General features: G+C 49.2%; 1 protein-coding gene across 1 annotated transcript in view; it reads right to left on the bottom strand.

The window, feature by feature from the left end:
• The window catches only part of Mfn2 (mitofusin 2), a 30371-nt gene extending 9285 nt beyond the window's left edge, over positions 1 to 21086 (bottom strand). Inside the window, exons 1-12 of the mRNA XM_032894875.1 lie at positions 20865 to 21086; positions 19610 to 19749; positions 14824 to 15002; positions 10913 to 11048; positions 7101 to 7263; positions 5961 to 6085; positions 4591 to 4699; positions 4382 to 4489; positions 3151 to 3304; positions 2570 to 2637; positions 2321 to 2442; positions 45 to 171 (exon numbers count right to left, since the gene is read on the bottom strand). Coding sequence (XP_032750766.1) covers positions 45 to 171; positions 2321 to 2442; positions 2570 to 2637; positions 3151 to 3304; positions 4382 to 4489; positions 4591 to 4699; positions 5961 to 6085; positions 7101 to 7263; positions 10913 to 11048; positions 14824 to 14998 — 1287 coding nt within the window. The 5' untranslated portion in view covers positions 14999 to 15002; positions 19610 to 19749; positions 20865 to 21086. The remainder of the gene's footprint in view (positions 1 to 44; positions 172 to 2320; positions 2443 to 2569; positions 2638 to 3150; positions 3305 to 4381; positions 4490 to 4590; positions 4700 to 5960; positions 6086 to 7100; positions 7264 to 10912; positions 11049 to 14823; positions 15003 to 19609; positions 19750 to 20864) is intronic.
• Between the last annotated feature and the right edge of the window lie 1646 nt (positions 21087 to 22732).

Here is a 22732-nt window from a genome sequence, read left to right as displayed (position 1 = left end):
CTTTGGTTCTGAGTGTCCACACAGAGCTTTCTCTTCATTCTCACCTGCCTTTCCACTTCCTCTGTCATCTGCTTAATCCGTAGCTTATAGTCTTGAGCCAGGAGCTCCAGCTGCTTGTCAATGAATCTCAGCCGGTCTTGCCGCTCTTCCCGCATTTCAAGACAATAAACCCTGAGAGAACAGAAGCACTGCTTAGAAACTCATGTCCCCACAAGACCAAGCAGAGGAGCCAAGGGAAGCTGGGAAGCACCCAGGCCACTCTGTCCTGCCCCTCATCCCTCCAGCTCCCATTAGGAGGAGGGATGGTGACAGAGAAGAGAAGTACCTGAAGGGGGGAAGAGTTAAAAACAGCTCTGCTAACAATATGGGAAACAGAATACTTGATAACCCAGCAAGATGGTTCAACAGACCAAGCCCTTGCTCTGCAAGCCTGATTCAGTCCCTAGAACTCAGGTAAAGGTGGAAGGAGATCTGATTCCACAAAGCTGCCCTCTGACCCCCATGCATATGCCATGCCAAAGACAGGGGTTCAAAAATAACATTGTGAAAACTTTTCAAACAAAGTAACAACAAAAGAATGTTTTACTTTTCACTTGTCCAGGAATTGGGAAATTAAAAAAAGATACTACCAGACCCTCAGGGCATGGCCCTGATTTAAGTGTGGTAAGAGCTACAGAAATGGGAGGTCCTCTAGGCAGGAGCAGCAGATGCTCTGGAAAGCACCCATGACAAGCTGAGTCACTGGGTAAAAGGACGTGGTCAGTTCCTAAAAGAGCCAGAGTTGGTGCCAATATGAGGCCAACACAAGGACCCCTTCCCTTCCAGGAAGAAAAAAGCTGGTTTAGTTCCTGGAACAGCTGCAAGCCAAACTGTCACACAAAGTTACCTGTGGCTTCCAACTGACCCCCTCCTTGGTAAAGTCTTGAAAGGTACACTGAGTTGATCTGAAAGTTGTTTTGCTCCACCGAATGCACATAGTATCCTGCCTAGTTACTACTGTTTGAATTCTGCCCCAGTTGTTTGCAAGTTATATAACTCCCTGTTAAGAGTCTGCTCAGGGTTGTCTGCCTTTGAAGTGGGAGGACCCTGACAGGTCGACATGTCAGAATGATTACACTCCTCTCGCTTTTGCATCAATCACTGCCTCCGTGAGTCTCATTCAAGAGATCCCGGAAGAGGTTCAATTCAGACCTCACATTCCCAGCACCCATGTCAAGTGTCCCAACAAGAACTAAGGGAAGGGAAACCAGGCTGCGTGGCAAAAGCAGCAGCTATACTGTCAAAACAGGTAGCGCCATGCCTCAACACATGTGGCATGTGCCCAACAACCTACAGTCTTCTATGCTCTCCTCAGTACTACCTTTAATTTTGGGTAGTGGAGCACACAAACCCACCATCACCAGAGGACTGGGTAGGACCACAGAATCAAAGTCACTTAGCTCCTTGTCTCTTCTAACTTAGGGCCAATACTGTTGAGTCTCTCTAGTAGAAGTGAACCATTGGTATATTATTCCCTGTGCTTTTCTGTACTTTAAATTTCTCAATTTTTCTTTTTCTTTCTTTCTTTCTTTCTTTCTTTTTTTTTTTTTTTTGAAGCAGGATCCCATGCATCCTATGCTGGCCTCAAACTTACTATATACCCAAGAATGACAGAATGACACTGAACTTCTGATCCTCCTATATCTTGACTCCATCTCTAAAATGCTAAGATTATAGGCTGTCACTACCACAGCCAATATGTCTGTACTGGAGATGAGCTTAGGGGTTCCTATATAAGCACTCTGCAAACTGAGCATACCCCCTGCACCCAACCATATTTTAATGTCCCTTTAGTCCCATCATTCATGTGGCAGAGGTAGGCAGGTCTGAGTTCAAGGCTACCTGGTCTACATAGAGAGTTCTGAGCCAACCAGAGATGCATAGATGGATAGATAGGCAGACAGACAGACAGACAGACAGACAGATAGGCAGATTCAGGTGGAATGTGGTATATTGGGGTAGGGGTTCTGGAGCAATAAAATCTTAAGATTAAGACTAAACTGGGACTACATAGTTAGAATCTGTTGGAAATAAAACAAAACAAAACCCTGGGCCAGGGCTGCAACCCAGTAGTAAGGTGCCTTTCTAGCTGATATAAGGCCTCAGTTCTAAACCCTGTACTACTGAAAATTAAAAACAAACACAAAGGCCAAGAAAGACCTCCAACAAAGAGCCTGCCTTACTGTACATGCTGTGTGGGATGATGAGACACCGGGTGGCCCTCCTGACCAGTGTGACCAGTGGCTCTAATGCGGGTCTGATCATACATGCAGACTCTCACCGCTGCTCCTGAGCCGCAATGTGCAGGGAATCCATGATGAGACGGACGGCCTCTGCGATCTGCTTGGCCCGGACTGTGTGCTGCTCAAATTTGGTCTTTACTGCAGACTGGGAAATGCACTCCTGCAACAGACAGAGGGACTGAGGGAGGTGAGGGACATCGCCTCCGAGGGCTAAGTTGTCCTTTCACAGCCAGGCTAGAGAGAGCTTGGAAGGACAGAAGTACCACAGACCAGAATCAAAGACTTACCTCAAATCGCCTCTCGAAATTCTGAAACTCAAACATCCTCACTTGAAAACCTTCTGCAAGAGCGCCACCTAGGAGAATGGCAGGGCTGATGAGGAAACTGCTGTCCGGTGAGGAAACTGGGGAGGATCCCCTCTCCAGGATGCTTTTCTGGCCCTGTGACCAAAAACACCTGCCAAGAAGCAACTTACGGGAGGAAGGAAGGCAGGCTTTCCTGGCTCTCAGTCTGAGGGGCTGCAGTCGGTCAGGGTAGGAAAGGAACAGCCACAGGGACTGCTTGCCCAGACCTCACTGGGCAGAGACCCAGAAGGACAGCGGTGCTCGGCTGGCTTTCTCCATTTTACCCAGTCTGGGACTCAGCCCATGACATGCTGCACTTCACATTCATGAAGCGTCACCCCTTCTCAGGCAAGACTCTCTGGTAATGCCCTCAAAGATATGCCCAGAGGGAGTCTCCTAGATGCCTCTAAGGAACAAAAACCCCCCTCCACCTCATTGCCAGAGCAGTTTCCACCAACAGTCCCAGTAAGAGACTCCACATTTTAAATAACAAGTAAAAGGAAGTCACCAGCTCTCATAGTTACCTCCTTCTGGCATGCCCTGGGCTTTCTGGACCCTGGCACTGAGCACCTCCTTGGCAGACACGAAGAAGATCCGGTCCCCAGCCTGAGCTCGATCCACCACGCCTAGCTCATCCACCAGAAAGCTGGTGCAGCGTTCCATGTGCTGCCGCCGCACCTGGGTCAGACAGATGTGTGCATGAGCAGGGCAGTGGTGGGGAAACCCAGTCCACAGGCTCAGTAAGCACAAGGATAAACCTGAAACAATGGAAGGTCACCCACTACCATCTCTGCTCGGGAGTCACCATCCTCCCAGCTCCTCTCTGTGGGTTCCTGAGGCACAGCACAGGCCCAGGCTGCCTCAAGTTTTGAAAATAGGCCTAGTATGTTCTTTGGTATCCCAGAAGGAAAGGATCCTAAAATCCCTCTACACTGACAAGCCAAGTCTCCCAGAATCTTGATTTATAAAACAAGTAGGCACCAGTGGGCAGTCCCAGCTCCATACAAGACTGGTAGGATTTAAAGAGACTCCATGAACAAGCTGGGTATGGTGGCGCAGGCCTTTAATCCCAGCACTCAGGTGGCAGGCACAAGTGAACCTCTGTAAATTCAGGGCCAGCCTGGTTGACAGGTCTACAAAGTAAGTTCTAGTACAGCCAGGACTATACAGAAAAACCCTGTCTTGAAAAAACAGGAACAATGAAAAGAGCCTCCATAGATACCCACCATATCAGTCAGGCACTGTGATATCCCATCCTCCTCAGATGTGGAGCCAGGTTTGCAACCAAGGCCCTACTGCTGAGCTCCAGCCGCACGTTGACTCACAAACCACTCTTCTTTTAGTTCACACAAAATTAGAGCTAGGAGTTGTACTAGCTGTACTAAGAACCTCCTATCCTTCATTCTCTTTAAGCTTCTTCCCCAACTGCCTTTCTAAAGCCTGTCTCTGCATGCACTGAGCCTTTGTGAGCCAGTTACTGGCCCAAGCAAAACCACGAAAAACAAGAAACAAAACCCGAAAGCAAAGACAACAGTAAGTACAGCAGGGCTGCTCTTTTGACCCAGAAGAAACCAAGGAAAAGGAAGGAATGGAAGGGGAAGGGAAGGACTGAAGCCAGCAGCGAACACATGGGCAATCTTTGGCACTGACTTTAACTGAGGAAAGACACTAAACCCAAGGCTGCCTGGGACATACAGCAGAGTAGTTAGTGCTCATGGCTCATGGCGGTCTCCAAACTCCCAGAGAAACACCCACCTCCTCCATGTACTCAGGCTCCGAGGCAGACGCATCCCAGCGGTTGTTCAGGATGAAGATGTTGGGCCGGGAAAGACGCTCACTCACTTTGTGGAAGAATTGCTTCTCCTAAACAAGGGCAGGACCTTGATGGAGGAGGGGGCCTGCCAGCCCAGGCCCCACTAGCCACCTGTCCAGCAGGCCCAGGGACAAAGCGAGAAAAGAGTTACCGTCTGCATCAGCGTGGACTCTGAGTTGGCCACCAGCACAAACACATCAGCATCCAGGCAAAACTTATCAATCCAGCTGTCCAGCTCCGTGGTGACATCGATCCCAGGGCTGGTGGTGACAGGTATAAATCAGTATGGTCAGGCACAGGACATGGGCCCCAGTGTGAAGAGCCCTGGGACTTGCAAAGTAACCCGACATGGGAGGGTAAGGAGATCTCTACCCCCACCCCTCTCCTTCTGACCACAGAGGACGCCAAGGTTGGTTGTAGCACCCATCACTTCTTTCCCTTGGTTTTTAGGACAGGGTTTTTGTGTGCAGCCCTGGCTGTCCTGGAACTCACTCTGTAGACCAGGGATCCACCTGCCTCTGCCTTCCAAATGATGGGATTAGAGGTGTAGACCACCCAGCAGCACCTATCACTTTTATGAAAAGCAATGATGTATAGTGATCCACCTCTCTAGAGAGGTGATTATAGGCATCTACTGCCCGCCTGACTCTCAGGTTTGTATCTGAGGCCAGGGACTGCACAAGGCCATGGTACTGGGGCTGTTTTGTTTTTGTTTTTGTTTTTTTTTGGTGTAGGTGTAACATGTCCAAAAGGCAGGGACAAAGCACTCCTTCAAGAGGAACGAAATGCCCACATAGGCTACCTAACACATACACACATACACACACACACACAGATAGACACACAGACACACACACACACACACAGATACACAGACACACAGACACAGACACACACACACACACACACACACACACACACACACACAGACACACACACACACGCACGCACGCACGCACGAACGCACGCACGCACACGCGCGCGCGCACCATCAGACTTCCCAGAGCCAATGTCCCGAGGACTGCTAAGGCCCAGTCTGCCAAAGGCATTTCAGGCAAAGGCAAATAGAATGATTAAACAGATCCTAACTGTCTCAGACTACAGTCTTCACAGTATTGTATTTTGGTCTTCCAGAAGGAAAGGAAGTAAGGGAGTAAGGAGCCTAAATCTGCTTGCACAGATCTCCCAAGGCCTTGTTTCATAGAACAAATGGGTGCCTGGACTGGCAGAACCCAACCATAGTGAATGACATGTAGGGCACCCCCCAACACTTCTAAGTGCCCTCCTATCACTCAAATAACCCACTGCTGGGAATCTGCAGGTCACTAATGCCAAAGGGCACAATGACCACCAGCCCCTGGAAGAAATCCAAGAGGCACAAGGCTTTGGTTGAGCTACCCGAAAGGCACCACCACTTAAACAGAGCAAAGAGAGGGCACAGGAACCCTGAACCTGAGTCACCCAGAAATGGAGACTTGGTACCCTCTGACTAGGCTTCTAGGAGCATGTCTCCCTCCTCACCTGTCCATCAGCACGAGGTCATCCTTCAGAAGTGGACACTTGGAGTTGGGCCACATCACACTCACCAGGCTGCCTGCATGCAGCTGCTCATCCTGATGGAGGGCATGGGCTAGCTGGTTCACGGTCTGATGGTGGAGGAAGGAGATAAGTATCAGGCTAAGTAAGAAGTGTCATCAGCTAGGAGATGTCCTGTGTCATCTCTGTCACCTCTACAACACAACAACCTGGGATGACTGACCAACAAGATACCCTTTCCTTAAAAAAAAAAAAAGGGGGCGGGGGAGATGGCTCAGTGGTTAAGAACACTGACTGCTCTTCCTGAGAACCTAGTTTAATTTCCCAGCACCTACATGGCAGCTCACAACTATAATTTCAGTTCCAGGATATCTAATACCACATTGGATGAACTGTGCACACCAGACATCTATGTAGCACATAGACATACACATAAGGCAGACACACAGATAAACTATTTTTTCCTAATGATTCATTATTTTTCCTATGTGCATGTGTGTGTTTAGGCATGTGCATGTGTGTGTATAGGCACGTGCATGTGTGTATATAGGCATGTGTGTGTATAGGCATCCATAGAAGCCAGAAAATGGTGTTGATCTCCTGGAGCTGGAGTTGTAGAAGGCTGTGAGACACCTGACAGTGCTGGAGCCTGAACTCCTGTCCTCAGAAAGAGGAGCCATCTGCAGGTGTCTTAAGAACCAGCCTTCTGCACTCCCCCTTTAAGCCTCTTTCTCAAACACTGGTTTATCCTGCAATGATTAATTTCCTATGAATCAAATGTGTACTTGGCTCCAAGCAGAGCACAGCTGCCTCTCAGGATATGAGAGGATATGGGGACATGAGAGTCCCAGAGCACTCAGAAACCCTCTGGCAAGCCCAAGACGAACATGTGTGCTCCCCTCCCTGCTCAGTGCACAGGTCAGCCAGCTCACTCTGCCTCTCACCCTCAGGCTGGGCCCTTGCTCTTGGTACCCGACTCTGATCCTCCCAGATATTCTCAAAGTCTTCCACAACGTTCATAAGCATGGAGGCTGGGTGAGTCTTGTGACACTGATGTGCTAGCTGTTACAAGTCACGACTACACTCACTGCCGCCCAAGGTAGAGACTGGCTGGCTGGCACCCACCTTGACACTCTTCTTCTCTTCTGAGCCCTCCGTGAGGAGGAAGGCCTCATGGCCATCTGTGCCCCCAACCCGCAGGAAGCAATTGGTGGTGTGGCCAATCCCAGATGGCAGAACTTTGTCCCAAAGCATGGCATTGATCACGGTGCTCTTCCCATTGCTCGTCCTAGGATGAAAAAGCAGAGGCCATAGGGCACCAGAGTCTTGTTCTCTGCCATGTCAGTGGTGCCCAGACAGCACTGAAAGGAAGGCCGTGTGTTTATTAGCCTGAACCTGTGATGTCCTCATCACTTCAGACCAGCTAGTGCAGCAGGTGGCTGGTGTGAACACGTGACCTGTCTCACAGGCCAGCAGCGCTCATTACACATCGATGGAGGCTGCCTACTTCCAAAGTATCCCTGCCCCGGGGCTGTCTTTCTGTCCAAATGATCCCAAGTCCTGGCGTCCCACACTGAGCCTGCTTTGTGGCTATTTTCCCATTATGCTCCTCCTCACACAGGAAGCCCCACTTCTCAGACCCAGCATTGCCAGGCCGAGGGAGCTTCCCTTCCTGCTCTCTGCAGCACACCCCCTTGTGTGCTCTGCCTCTGGCAAACAGCTCTACTTGCTGACTTGCCCTCCCACTCATCTCACTCTGCATGGCACTCCTCAGCAGCATGCAGCTTCAGGGCCACCAGTTTCCACGTGCCCAGTGACGCGGCAGGCACTAGCACCCAGGTGAGGGCCAGCCCACACCTTCCAGGAGAGGATGAAGAAACAACAGGCCAGACTTGAGAACACGATCGTCAAGAACAGGACTTGAGACACGGCACCCACTCTACAGTGCCACCGTGTGCCAAGCATCTGCCTTATCTAGAGACCTTCAGCCTGGGTAGAATTTTATTTGTTTTTGACACAGGCTGACTTCAGACTCCATACAGAGGATGACCTTAAGCTCCTAATCCCCCTGCTGCCACCTTCAGAGCGCTGGGACTGGAGGTGTGTACTCCATCCTGCTGGGCCCCAAGGCTTCGTGCACACCAGACAAGCTTAGCAAACTGAAACACACCTCAGCTTTGGGTGTGGTTCTTTTGTGCCTGATTCTCCTTATAACATTTAAAATCTTAAAACGAAGGGAGGCTTCAGCAGTTACTGTTTGGATATGATACCACAACAGAGAGGGAAAGAGTTCAAGACACATCGAAGATTGGACAAAGTGAAAAGGTAGCCCACAGAATGCCTAGGATCTATAAATATACAGAATATATTTAAAGGGCTGGAGAGCTAGATGGCTCAGTGCAGTGTTCTCAACCTTTCTAATGCTGCAGTTCAATACAGTTCCTTATGCTGTGGTGACCCCAATCATAAAACTTATTTTTGTTGCTACTTTGTTAACTATAATTTTACTACTGTAATGAGTCACAATGTAAATATCTGTGTTTTCTGACTGTCTTAGGTGACCCCTGTAAAAGGGTCATTCAACCCCCAAAGGGTTCAGTGGTTGAGAGTTTCCACTGCTCTTAGACAACCCAGGGTCAGTCCATGTTGGGCAGCTCACAGCTGTCTGTAACTCTAGCTCCAGCAGGATCTAATGCCACGGGCCTGTACTGAGAGGCATGCTTCTGTGAGTATACTCATAAACATAGTAAAAAATAAATAACCTCTAAGGAAGGCCCACCAATATATTTAAAAGCTCTATAATGCAACAATAACCAAAAGAAACTACTTAAGGAACAGACATGGCTCCTAGATATGTAAAAGGCCAACAACACATGAAAAGCAGCTCAACATCATTACCCACATTGGAGACCAATGGAGGCCCAGCGCTTAGACAGTGCAGGCCCACCTGAGCCCAGGAGCTGAAGACTTGTCTGGACAGCATGTAAGCCCTCATCTCCAAAAACAAAACTAAAACAAATAAATAAAAACAAAAAAAATCCCACATGAGGCTGCGACTCTCACAGAGGCATGGCTGCTATCACAACAGAGAACCGTGTGGACAAGGGTGTGCAGACATGTACCCAGGTGCATGCTGGGCGCTGGACAACAGTGCAGCTGCTGAAGAAAACAGCAGCGGAACCTAGGAAGCTTCAGAACAGAATGGCAGCATTCTCCACCAATCCTACTTCCAAGAACACACCCAAAGCAGGGACCAGAAAGGACATCTACACACTATACGCAGTGATATTATGTTACCATCAAAAAGCCAAAACAGGGGTTGGGGACTTAGCTCAGTGGTAGAGCGCTTGCCTAGCAAGCACAAGGCCCTGGGTTCGGTCCTCAGCTCTGGAAAAAAAAAAGCCAAAACAACCCAAATGTTTGTGGAGAAGAACAAATAAAATGTCAGATGCACATACAATGAAATAGTCAGCCTTACAAGGAAGAAGCTGGGCTGGGGAGATCCCCAGAGCCTATGTAAGACACAGGGAGGTGTGGCAGCCACCTGCAATCCCAGCTCTTTACTCCTGGGGGCAACCTGGCTACCTAAACAAGCTGGAATTAGCTAGTTCCGGTTTTAGTGAGAACTTGCCTCGTAGAGAGCAACTGAGGAAGATACACATCATCAACAATCACCAGCCCCACACACATACACAGAGACAGTTCTGACACATGCTACACAGACCACCAACCGTGAGGACACTGTGCTGAGACAAGTCCATAACTGGATGAGAAATCCTGCCGGATGCTGTAACAAATGTCTTTAGTCCTAGCTCTCAGGAGACAGAGGCAGGAGGATCTCCATGAGTTTGAGAGCAACCTAGTTTACACAGCGGCTACACAGACGACCCCGTCACGTCTCAAACAACCAAGCTCCAGAAAACACTACGATTCCATGTGTGTGGTATCTAGAGCAGTAAACTCTCCCTCAAGTTTAGGCTTCCTACTTAGGATTACGTACAATCAAATCCCAGCGCTGAGGAGGCTGAGGTGAGATGACCATGGCAGCTGGTTTGAGCTATGATAGAGGCTGCCAAGGGCTGAGGTGAGTAGGGATCAGAAAGCCACTGATCGGGGCTGGGATTTAGCTCAGTGGTAGAGCGCTTACCTAGGGAAGCGCAAAGGCCCTGGGTTGGTCCCCAGCTCGAAAAAAAAAACCAAAAAAAAAAAAAGAAAGCCACCACTCACTAGAAACCATTTCCATTCCACAAGATACTAGGCTCAGGGACTAGCCACACAGCAGACAGGCACCATTGGCTTCTCACCAGGGACACACAGCTCCCAACGGCTCAGCCAGGAGCTGGGCACAGCTCAGTCAGTGACAGACATAGAGCCACATGTGTGAGGTCCCGGGCTCCATCTACAGCAACTTCCATGAAGATTTCTATGTTAAGTTATCACAATTAAAAATAAAAAGACCTGGCGAGATGGATGAGTGTTTCAGTAAAAACATTTGCTGATAATCCAGACAACTTGAGTTTGATCTGCATAAGACAGAGGGAACCGACTCTCATAAGCTGTCTTGACCTTCACACGTCTCCAAAAAATAAATAAAAATATAGTTAAAAAAAAAAAAAAAAGCTCTAGCCGATGGAAGTGGTTAGCACTCTGGAAAGGCAGGCGGATCTCTGAGTTTGAGGCCAGTCTGGTCTACAAGAGGAGTTTCAGGACAGCCAGGGTTACAGAGAAATCCTGTCTCCAAAAAACAAAAACAAACAAACAAAAAAACCCAAAAAATAAAATAAAGCAGTGTTCCTTTTAAAAAAAAAAAAATCAAAAGAAACATATGAACTCGGGTTTGCCACTGCTCCCAGCAGAGAGGGCCTCCCTCCTCACCTGCATCTACCCCCAACCCCACACCAGGAAAAGCAGCAGCAGAGAGGGCTTCAAGTACTCACCGGCCAAAAAAGGCCACCTTCATGTGCCGCCTGGCCAGCACCTCGCTGATTCCCCTGACCTTAGACAGGTACCCTTTGACATCCAGGACCTGCTCTTCTGTAGTAACTGGGTCCAGTTCTGTATTCCTGTGGGTGTCTAGAGAGAGGACAGTGGGTTAGTGTGTGGCGAGAGGAGCTCTAGAGTGACAGTGCCCCCTGTTCCAAGGCCTTCATCACCAACACAAGACCACCTCTGTTCACTCCCTGCTCTGCCATAAGGAGGAACACCCAGACTCCATACTGTGGACTGGAAAGCAAGACTGGCAGGGTTCCCCCATGCTGCATCTTCTCTCATAAGAACAGCAACTTCCCAAGGGGTTTAAAAATAAAAAAGTACAAATGCAAAGTGCTGGGTGATACCTGAACACTGATGCTTCAGGACTTTTTTTTTTACGATTTATTTATGACACAGTGGAAGAGGGCCTCAGATCCAATTACAAATGGTTATGAGCTGGGATTTGAACTCATGGACTCTGGAAGAGCAGTCAGTCCTCTTAACCACTGAGCCATCACTTTTTCTTAAAAAAAAAAAAATGTTGTATGTGTGTGTGCACAACAGAGGGGTTTTATGTACCACAGTACATGTGAGGTCAGAGGACAACTTTTGGAGTCAGCTCCTCCTCCTGCCTTCGCCTGGGTTCCATGAATCTAATTTAGGTCACAAGATTTGCTCAGTAAGTACCTTTGCCTGCCAAGCCGTCCCAACGGCCCTATTCTCTCTCCTTAGATTTTATTTTATGTTTATCAGTGTCTGGTCTTCATGGGTATGTGTGCACCACAGCTGTGCCTGGTGCCTTCAAGGTTACACAAAGGCACCAGATTCCGGGGAATCAGTTACCGATGGCTGTGAACCACCATGTGGTGCTTAGGACCAAACTAGAATACGAAGCAGCCAATGTTCCTAACCCCTGAACCTCCCGCCTCATCAGTCACAATATCTCTTAGTAAATGTTAACAAAGCGCTCACATGCCAGGCACTGTTATGGTCACTTTGATTCATTTATTTAGCGTGTAGCATACATGTGTCCCACTATGCATGTGGAACTCAGAGGACAACTTAAGGAATCAGTTCTCTTCTTCTACCGTGTAGGTCCCAGGGACTGACTCTGGGTAATCAGGCATGAAGGAGACAAGTGCCTTTCCTCACTGAGCCATCTTGCCTGCCCTCTAGCCAGTTTTCAAACATGGTCTCATTTCCTATGTGCATGATACACAATTTGAATCATACAGTATGGCTCTAGAGTATAGGCCTTCCCCACTCCATGTCACATTGAGAGGTCCTTCCTGACCCGGCTCAGGCCAGCTGGCTCTCTCTGACATACAGCCTCGTCAGCCCCTACTTTTAAGTCCACCACACCTTCTCCCCAAACTCATAAGCTTCTCTGTCCTTCTAGGCTTTCTTCTGCTGCTCACCCCGGTTCACCTCACGTCCTGAAGAACAGGCACTGCTGTGGAGTAGTGCGGCTCATTCCCACTTGGCCGCAGGTCGAGCTCAGACAGCACAGGCCCATGAAGCCCTCCCTGGCTACACTGTAACCTGAGCAGGTGCCTGTCTGTGCACTCACAAGCACTCACTTCTCCCATGTAACCAGCCAGCCCACCTGTCCGCTTCATCTGCTGTGTGACTGCTGAGCCAGCAGCTGCAGCATACCGGCTGTGTGAACGGATGCCTAGATGACTCTGTGGCTTTTCCCCAGTGCCCGACAGGCAGATGGGTAAAAAAGAAATCACTGTACAAGATGGGACTGAGCAAGATCCTGCCTCGCCCTCACCCTTCCACCAGCCAAGTGCTTCAGCTTCCGGCAAGCAGATGTCTGCTTGAACCTGCAGCAAACTCTTGCAAATTACCAGACTGGCAGGTCCCAGTCCCAAAGCATCTGGAGTATTACAAGTGGCATGTCATAGACTACCTAGTGAGTTCTCCCTCTAGTTAGTACCGTGAAAGGAAGTGACCCGGCTAACATACCCCACCCCCAACCCATCACCCCAGCCCAGATGCATCAACATTCCTCCCTTATATAGGCACATGGGCATGACCTTTGCGATGCCCCCATAGAAGGAAGCTGGCTCTCGGGCACATGGCTCCACTGAACAAGTGCTGACTAGGTCTCATTAATAGCCTGGGTGGGAAGGAAACATCCTTACCAGAACCAGAACAGTCCCCAAAACAGCTCAAAACACGCAGCCTCTTTTCCTTCCATATGGTCAATAAACAAGGGCCTCGTATTTTCACAAAGAGACACATCAAAGAACCATGACAAGACACCTTCTGGAAACACCTGACAGTCCACATCATGTGAGTGAGTGACTCAGGTCTGGGAAGGCAGCAGCCTGGTCAGTCTGTAAAGCCCTAGCCGCGGCTCAGGGAAGGCAGAGCAGAGCTGTCATCTGCAACCAGTTCAACCTCAATTGGACTGCAAGATTCAGGTTCGAAGGGTTGGGGATTTAGCGCAGTGGTAGAGCTGAGAGTGTGGAGGTGGGGAGGATATTCAGGTTCAAACCTGTCTACCGAGGAGACATTATTTTCTCCTTAAGCCCCTGCATAGGGCAAGGCACAGGCAGGTTAACAAAGCGGACATGGTCCTTTTCTTTAATGGGGTCTCAGGTACTGGCCTGCCCATGAGAGACAATGAGCAAGCTGAAGACATGTTCCACCTGAGCTAGCTAGGGGTCAATCCCTGCAGCACCACCACGGGCTCTGTCAAGGTCTGCAGAAAACCCTGAAAATTCTTAGTCTCATACGAACTCCTCTTCCACACACAAGAAAACCACAGACAGAGAAGATGAAGCACGAGTCTCCACAGACGGGATCCAGACCTAGAGGGAGCCTGAGACAACTGGTGGCTGGAGCTGCTCTCAGAGAGGGGCTCTAGGAAGCAGTCCTCGCTGACGGAGGCTGTGCTCAAATTAGTAACGGGAGAAAAGGCAGTGCCATGAGTTTGCTACTGGCGCTTTAACTGGCAATATAAAAACGCCAACCAGGGCACCCAACACCCAACAGGGCTGGATGCTACGGCAGCCAGAACTGGGCCAAAGGTGACTAACTCACGGGCTGTGGCTTTAGAGACACCAGGGCAAAGCTAGTCCAGTCACACTGACACTCAGCTGTCAGGTTACTCTCAAACCTCAGCCTACCGGCCTTTAGGTTTTTGGCTTTGGTTGATTTTTGGAGACAAGGTTTCACTAAGCCCAAGCTGACCACAAACTCAGTGGCAGCCAAGACCTTCGACTCTTGCTGCTCCCACTACAACCTCCCAAGTGCTGGGACTGCAGGCATTCACCACCACACCTATGCATGTGCTGGGGATGTACAGGCGTCGTGTCAGCCAGGCTCTACCCACCGAGACAATCATCACGCCACACATCCCTGCCTGCTCGTCTCAGATTCTGAGAGGGATAAGATTCACTTACCTTTGATGGCTCCCACCTTTAGTTCCAGCACTTGGGAGGCAGGGGCAGGCAGATTTCTGAGGCCAGCCTTGTCTACAGAGTGAGTTTTAGTTCTAGTTCAGTCAGGGTTACACAGAAACCTGTCTCAGACTAAGTGTAGTGGTGCATGTGGAGGCAGCGGCAAGTGGATCTCTGTGAGTTCAAGGCCAGCCTGGTCTGCAAGTTCCAGAACAGTCAAAGCTACACAGAGAAACACTGTCTCAAAAATCAAACAAACAAACAAACAAACAAAAATCTTCAAATAAAACATAGCAATTGCCTAAGCTTCCTGGTACTCAGAATCCAAAGGGATCCAGGCAGAACACAGTTGAGGGCAATGACCCATTTAGGCTTGAGTGTCCCTAGAGCTGAGCTATCTGGAACCCCCAAATCCTTCTACTCAAATTTCTCACAGGGCCTGCCTGAGCAGAGGCCCAGCTCACCTTCAAGGAAGCTGGCACTCTCTTGGATGTAGGCCCCCAGCTGCTCAAAGATGCCATTGATCTTTTTCTTGGCAGTGACAAAGTGCTTGAGAGGGGAAGCATTCACCTCAGCCATGTGTCGCTTATCCTTCTTGACAGTGACGATGGAGTTGCATCGAGAAAAGAGCAGGGACATCTCGCTGCAAGGGAACCAAGACTATATGAGCACAGGCACACTAAGTGTTCGGTCATGCTGCTGGGCACAGATCGGGGAAGAGAACTGGGACCACCAAGAATATGGGGCACTCCTGTCTCACTCAAGAGAGACATCTTAAATAGGAAGGGAGTTCTCAGCACACCTGGGCCCATTTCCACATCACACTGTGTGGATGCACAAACATCTGGTTGTAGATCCCTGAGATCAGATTTTGTCTATGCTAGCAATCCCTGCCTTGCCTGTTCAACACTGTCCAGTACCTCAGAGAGAAGGGAGATCTCAAAATCACACACACACAGCTCCTCAGGTAGAGAAGACAGGTAGCCCTATCTCACAACACCATCAACCAAGGAGAACACCAGACAATGACAGCAAAGTACATTCAAGGTCAGAGTTGCCCACACCCTTCTATGACCACTGCAGTCCAGGAACACTGTGGTCTTCATTCCTCATGGCCTTACTTCATTTGTTTGCTTAAGGAGCAGAGACACAGGAAAGTGATCCTCAAACAAGAGAGATCTACTTCTAAAACTTAAGAAAAAAGGACATGTACTAAGGCAAACATGGAAACACATGCCTGAGATTCCAGCACTTGGGAGCTGAAGACAGCAGATCAGGAGTTCAAGTCCAGCTGAGACTACAGAGTGAGTTTAAGGTCACTCTGGGCTACGTGAGACCCAGTCTTAAATGAACAAGTAAAGGACAGCAGCAAAGACTACCGGTTCCTCCTGGGAATACTGCTTTGTGATGACACCTGACATTTCACTTCCTGCTAGTCTATCTTGTGTGTCCTTTTCCCAATCTCTCACATCTTCATAGAAGTCATGATGCCTAACTCCAAAGTCCTCAAGATCTTTGGTCAAAAGCCAAAACATATGCCAGTGTCTCTCGGATGTGGTTAGTTCCCAAGTGGAGCCTTGGATGGTCCTACTCAGAGTTTCAACCATGGAGAGAGACTATTCCCCAAGCAGAGGCTGAGACATGAAAAGAAAAAAGCCTTCCCACGATGAGGGGACAACACAGCTGTGTGGTCTGTCACTCTGTGCAGAGCCACGCTAGCCATGGTGCCATCAAGCCTCTCCCCACTGTTCATGAGTAGCACACAAGATAACCCAACTACAGCACCAAAAGCTACAGCACAAGGTCCCTCCTGAGGGAAAGCTTTCCTGAGGAAAAGCTCCAGTCTGAGTGCTAAAATTGCGCCTTTGAGAAAGGCCATCTTCAAGGTAAACAGAAAGGCAGGTCCTGACGTGGAGACGACCTGCATTGCTCAAATCAACAAACCCTTTTGTAGTGTTACAGCCAATGCAGGGGCCAGGAGAAGGAAATGAGCACAATGCTGTTTCCACCTTCTCCTTCGTTCTTCTGGGAGAGGGGAGGGGGAGGGGGAGGGGGAGGGAGGGGGAAGTGGGGGGGAGGGAGGGAGAGGGGGGGCTAAGGGTAGGGGGTGGTGTAATAAAACGAGTTAATGGAGGCCTTGAACTTCTGATCCTCCTGCTCTGTCTTCCAAGTGCTACAATCATGGGCTTAGCCACCACACTCAGCTTCTGAGGCACATTTCCTCAACTAGGAAAGACAATAGAGCTCCGAGGATGGGCACTGAAAATAAAATAGCTCAACACAGCAAAGGAAGAGTGCCCTGAAGTCAGAGGGTGGGGCAGGCAGAGTAGAACAGGGAAGGAAGGAGAGAGTGTAGGATGTGGTGAGGTTGCATAGGACAAAGACTTTGAAATCAGCAGCACAAAGTGAGAGCCTCTGTGTTCTTCCTGCAGAAACCCAAGCCAGTCACTTCACTTTGGAATCCTGGCTTCTTGATGTCCAACAAATAAGATATGATATGGTGTAAGTTGTACAATGACTAGAAATGACGGCACACGCATCATGCTCAGCAGTCAGGGTTCAAAGGTAGCAGCAGCTTACAGTCCCAAACTGTAATAAACTACAGCCACATCACAAGACTCTCCTCAGGATCATCTAGCAACCAAGCCTAGGGTGCTGGGAAGCAGTGTTGGTTAGTAACATCCAGCCTTTCCCACACCTGCTACCATGGAAACAGAGTAAACAGGTCAGCTGGAAGCGATAAGTAGTGACCAGCCCACAAGTGACTAGGTTGAAGCAAAAAGTTCATTGACAGCTGCTGGGCACACAGAAAAGGGTGCTGCCAAGGTGCTGGCCATTGTCTGCAAGCCCAAGAGGTATTAGTGTTCAGTAAATGCAAGATTCAAGGGCATGCACACTAGTAAAAGCCCAGTGGCTGGAGGGTAAGGGCCTGCTGGGGGTTCAGGTGGTTTGGAGCTGCCCTGATCGAGCTCCGGGTCCTAGCCCTGCAGACACACACCTAGCACTGCAGCTGCGAGCTCGTTTCTCTGGCTCTGCTGGTTCCCAGGCAGAGTGTCTGCACGTGGCCCTGCTTCCTGCCTAGAAGCACGCTCCTCTTCCATCCACTTGGCTTACTCTTACTCTCATCCTACACATAACTCAGAAGTCACCACCCACAGAGGACAGCCACACAACCTCACAAGATTTCTAGTTTGAACTGTTAAAATCACACCATGTCTCTCTAGGTGCTGAGCTTCTAGAAAACCAGTTTTTGAGAGTACAGCACCCTCATTTCCACCTTCCCCAGCCACAGTTCTGACAAGTACAGGCTGCTTACTGAGTGTCCCCCACTCCGGGGGAAACAATCTAAAACCTTCCATCCTTAAATACTCAAATTCGCTTTCCTGAAAAGCAGTTTCCAGCTAGGTAGTTGGAGCTCAGCCAGTCAACAAAGATGAACGAATGCTTCCGATTCTGAAATTTAATCCTTCCAGACAGCAAACTGTACACACACATATCCATGTGCACAAAAGTACCAAATTTGCAAAACACATGCACAAAAGCCCCAAAAGAGCCCTTACTATCTGGGGCCTTGCCTGCCAGTTCTCCCCACCCCACTCCCCATGGGGGAGGAGGTGGACTTCCTGCTCCTCTTCTGGAAAGCCCTGATAGGCCACCCTTTACCACCACATGGCTTGCTGCAGGCACATGGTACCTGTCCCTTAACTACAACTGGACCACAGTTAGTAACACTAAATGGCACATTCTGAGGGTTTGGGGTTTGTTTTTTTTTTTGACGCCCTCAAAGTGACCCCAGTTTTGAAGCGTTTAACAGCAGCATTTCCCAAAGAATAATCCCCACAACTCTAGTTGTACCCAATGGCCCATGCAAAAAAAGTGCCTGTGGACATCAATATGTAAAACACTATACGGCCAAGTCACCTCTGTGTACATGAATGTGGCAGAGAGACCTGGGAAGAAAGGCAGACCTAAACATAATGTCACTGCAATTGATCTGCATCCGGCTATTTATTCAATGAAGACACTTCTTAGCTGAGCCTGATTGGACACAATTGTGTTCCTAGAGCTTGGGAGATGGAGGCAGGAGAATCACCAATTCAAGGCTGGAGAGAACAAATTCCCACAAGTTGTCTGACCTCCCCATGTGCACCATGACTCACATGCACACAAAATAAATTTGGAAAAAAAATAACAAGAAAAGATCATCAGGTCATCCTCAGTTAATCTGTGGTGTGTGTGTGTGTGTGTGTGTGTGTGTGTGTGTGTGTGTGTGTGTGTGTTCAAGGCCAGCTGCGGTTTCATGTGACCCTGCCTGTCTCAAAAGAAATGGAATGAAGAGTGAGAAGAAACTTCTAACAGGCTTTAAAATTCTAAAGATCAGCCCAGCAGTGGTGGTGTATGCCTTTAATCCTAGTGTTTGAGAGGCAGAAGCAATCGAATCTCTGAGTTCTATACCGTAAGGCCCAAGACAGCCAGGGATACAGAAAAACCCTGTCTGGAAAAAACAAAAAACAAACAAATAAAATTCTAAGGATCCTGCTTTAAGGAAAGGCTCATTCGCCTGGCAGTCTTCTCCCACCCCTGGAAGCTGCAGGAGCACAGTAATAACATCCTTAACCTGAGATCAGAAACAATCGCAACTCTCAACAGAAACCAGTACGGCACTTGAAGGCCATCAGAAGCTTTGCGTTGGCCCAGGCTATTAGTGGAGGAGTATTAGGTGTTTGCATAGCAGTAGCAAAACTCAGTGCAAGGTGCTTGGATCCCAGGTGTGGCTCCTTGAATCCTCGCCACCTCCTTACCCAGTTTATATGCAGCAACTCCTAGCAGAGAAAACAAAACGGGTCCAGAGATCGTCTGCTGCACAACTGGAATAGAGCAGAAGCTGAGAAATTGAAGCCAAACAGTACAGAGGGTAAAGGGCATAGCAGACTCTTGGAGCCATGATAAGGATCCAACCTCTGCCAAGCAGAGACAAAATGAGCCGGCACAGGGGAAAACAAACAAGGAGAGGAGACTACTTCTTCAGAGACACCAAGAGATAGATCCTGGCCATGTTTTGAACTGTCAACTAGTGAAATCCCCATGGAAGAAGAAAGGAGATACAGTAGAAGCTGAAAGCAGAAGCTGGAAGCCACAAGCTCTGTGCTCCAGGATCCACTCCAAGAGACTTGCACCCCAGAGCCAGCAGAACACACCCTTTTGCTCTTAATCCAGATCCATGGTGGCCAAACCACATCTTTCACTTACTTTCTAGCTGGTAAGGGACCTTCACAGGTTGGGCATCATGGACATGGCTGGAGTCAAAAAGATGTAAAGAACTTGAGGTCTCCTCTGTGCTGATTCAGGTCCAGATTGGCTACTGATGGTGTTGACTCCACCTGTCTGAACTTTTGGAAAGGAAAAGGGAGAAGTCAACTGGGCAACCAGGAAAGAAAATGCAAACTATGCCTAATGAGGTGTTAAGCCAAACTAACACATCCCTGAGGGAAGCTTACTCATTGAGGTGCTTCGGGAGCAGGTGAGGAAGTGTGGAGGGGGAGGAGGAAAACAACAACAATGACAAGGACACAAAGCACAGGTGTGTTCGCGCACACATTAGCCACGTGCTAATGCACCAAAGAGGTCTTTGCAAAGGCACAGTCAGAGAGAGAGAAGGGATCAGAATCAGGACAAGGCCTGGCCTTGAGGATTGGGAAACTGCCAACTAGAAATGGAAGGGGCATGGAGAGGAAGAGTAGTAGACCTGATAAAAGCCAGAGTGTCCCTGATGCTATAAAGTATCCCCTTCCATTCAAGTCTATGGAGTAAACTTGTCCCCTGGAGTACTAGGAAGATGTAGAAAGTCAAGTAGCCAAGCTAGACACCAAAATACACTAGCCGTGACTCTAAAGCTCGCTTTGTTAAAGCTGGCTTTGTTTTCCTACATAAGACGAGAGGGGGTTGGGGCATCAAGAGTCCTTTTCTGACAGAAGGAGCGATGATCCGGAAAGGAAAACAGGATAAAAGTATTACAAGAGATGGAGGCCAACAGCTTTGCCTTTCTTCATCAGCTGTCCTTTTTAGAAATTACTGTGGCCTTTCGGTGTGTTAGGTGCTAGGGTCAGGGACGGATAAGAATAGCTCCAACCCTCAGGGTCTTAACGGTGCAATGAGAAGCCATGTAAGTAAAAAGACCTCCACCGTAAGTGAGGTACAGTGTACTGGGTCCTGGAAAGATGCTGGCAACAGAAAAGAAAAGTACTGAATGGAAACCGGGAATGGGGCAGGGGTCAGGAATGAGACCAAGGAGCCCACCTCCCAGCCCTGAGTCCTGTGGCCCGCCCCCTCCTCAGAGACGAGGAGGGCCCGGCGGCGAGGCCGGAGCAGGGGGAAAGCCCGTGTGACCCGAGCCTGAGCCCAAGGCCCAGGGGCCCCAGCGTCCCAGCGTCCCAAGCCGGGTGGCTCAGGACTCTCCCGGCCGGGGCCTGCCGGTTCCCCCACCCCAGCGCGCTCGCCCTCTCACCTTCACCTTCCCGGCCTCGCGGCGGCCATCACACCCAACACGTCACTGGCCAGCGCCACACTGAGAGAAGCGGGAGGGGAGGGGGCTGCGCTCGTCACTAGCCCTGCTGAAGCCCGGATGAACAGATGTCCTCTGAACACCGTCACTTCAACCCTATCACTCCTATACAACAGTGTCGAGGAACTCCGCGCTCCAAAAGGAGCCTCCGCGTGCCTGGTAACCGTCCCGCGTCTTATGCAGATGACGTAAGCTGTGGGGTGGGGCTCCCAGCGCATCATGGGAGTTGTAGTTTGAACCAGCGCCCGGCAGGGTGGGGTAGGGCGGAGCCTCGAGCTGTCAAGCAGGGGTTGGGAGGGGGAAGGGGGGGAGTGGAGTGGAGAGGGTGGACAGAGGAGAAGGGGACTGGCACAAAAACGAAAAGGGTGCGGATTAGAGGTTTGCGTGCGCTTTTGTTGTTGTTGTTGCTCCAAAACATGACCCTGTAACACCTGTCATCTTTGAAATCCAGACTTGCGTTTCATAATCTGAAAGTGTGTCTTCAAAGGGAACAAACAGACCATTAGGGTGAAGTAATTGTCCTTCAGTTGCCTTTGAGGCAACAAAACAGCAGCCACAGTGCACCAGGCACCTACTAGGTGACAGTCATTGAGCTGGGTATCTAACATGCAATTTTTAATTTTCACAGCAGTCCCAGGACCCCCGGGGCATGATGAGTTGCTCATATGTCATTCACTGGCCTCTTATTTTGTTCCAAGAACTGGGATACATCATACAACCCCAAGCTGGGAGTGCTCCAAGCCTAGGCTCTGTAGTAACACCCACCAGCCACCTGTAGCTACTGAGGACCTGAAATGTAGCTGCTGTAGAGAGATGCCCCAATATTTATTATTAAAAAGAAATGCAAACTACCTTACTAATGTTTTCATATTGATATGTTGTTATAACTTTGGATTCGCTCGACTAAATGAAATACATTATCTTAATTAAACTCCCATTTCTTTTTACTTCTAAAACTACAGCTAATAGTGGTGGTCACAAAATGGCTCAGTAGGTACAGATGGCTGCTACCAAGCCTGCCAACTTGAATTCCATCTCCAGGAACCCACATGATGGAAGGAAAGGACCTACTCGTAAAAAGTTGTCCCCTAAACCTCCATACGAGAGCCATGACATGTGTGCATCAACCACATGCCATAAATAAATATGGCTGGGGCCAAGAGAGATGGCTTTTACAGAGGAACCAACACCCATGTTAGCTCGCAACATTTGTAACTACAATTCAGGGGATCCAGTGTCCTCTCGGTCCTCCAGAAGAACCAGGCTGGAGAGATGGTTCAGTGGTTAAGAGCACTGACTGCTCTTCCAGAGGTCCTGAGTTCAATTCCCAGCAACCACATGGTGGCTCACAACCATCTGTCATGGGATCTGATGTCCTCTTCTGGTGTGTCTGAAAACAGGCACACATCTCATACATGCAGGCAGGAACTTGTACATATTAAATAAAAACAATAAACAAAGTATTTAAAAGCATAGGATATGGCTAGCTGAGTATTTTAAATTATTTGTGGCCTGCATCTGTGGCACATACGACATTGCTTGTGTTTGTTTGTTTTTAAGGCAGGCTTCCCACTAGGTAGCCCCAACTAGCCTTGAACTGATGATCTTTTTACTCTACCTCCTAAGGGGTTAAGACTGTAGTTCATCCCACCGACACACCTAGCTGTCATGTTCTGCTTTCTCCCGACTGGCACTGCCCTAGAGAGGTATGTAACAGCCTCAGAGGTAAACCAGCACTCCAGTTACCAGTCTCCAGGGAGGTGACTCACAGGAGCTGCCCTGTAGTCACTGCCCACAGGGTAGCCTCCTCT

The sequence above is a fragment of the Rattus rattus genome, chromosome 1, assembly GCF_011064425.1.
Source record: "Rattus rattus isolate New Zealand chromosome 1, Rrattus_CSIRO_v1, whole genome shotgun sequence".
NCBI lineage: Eukaryota > Metazoa > Chordata > Mammalia > Rodentia > Muridae > Rattus > Rattus rattus.
The sequence above is the reverse complement of the archived record's forward strand: the minus strand, read 5'-3'. Positions and strand labels throughout refer to the sequence as shown.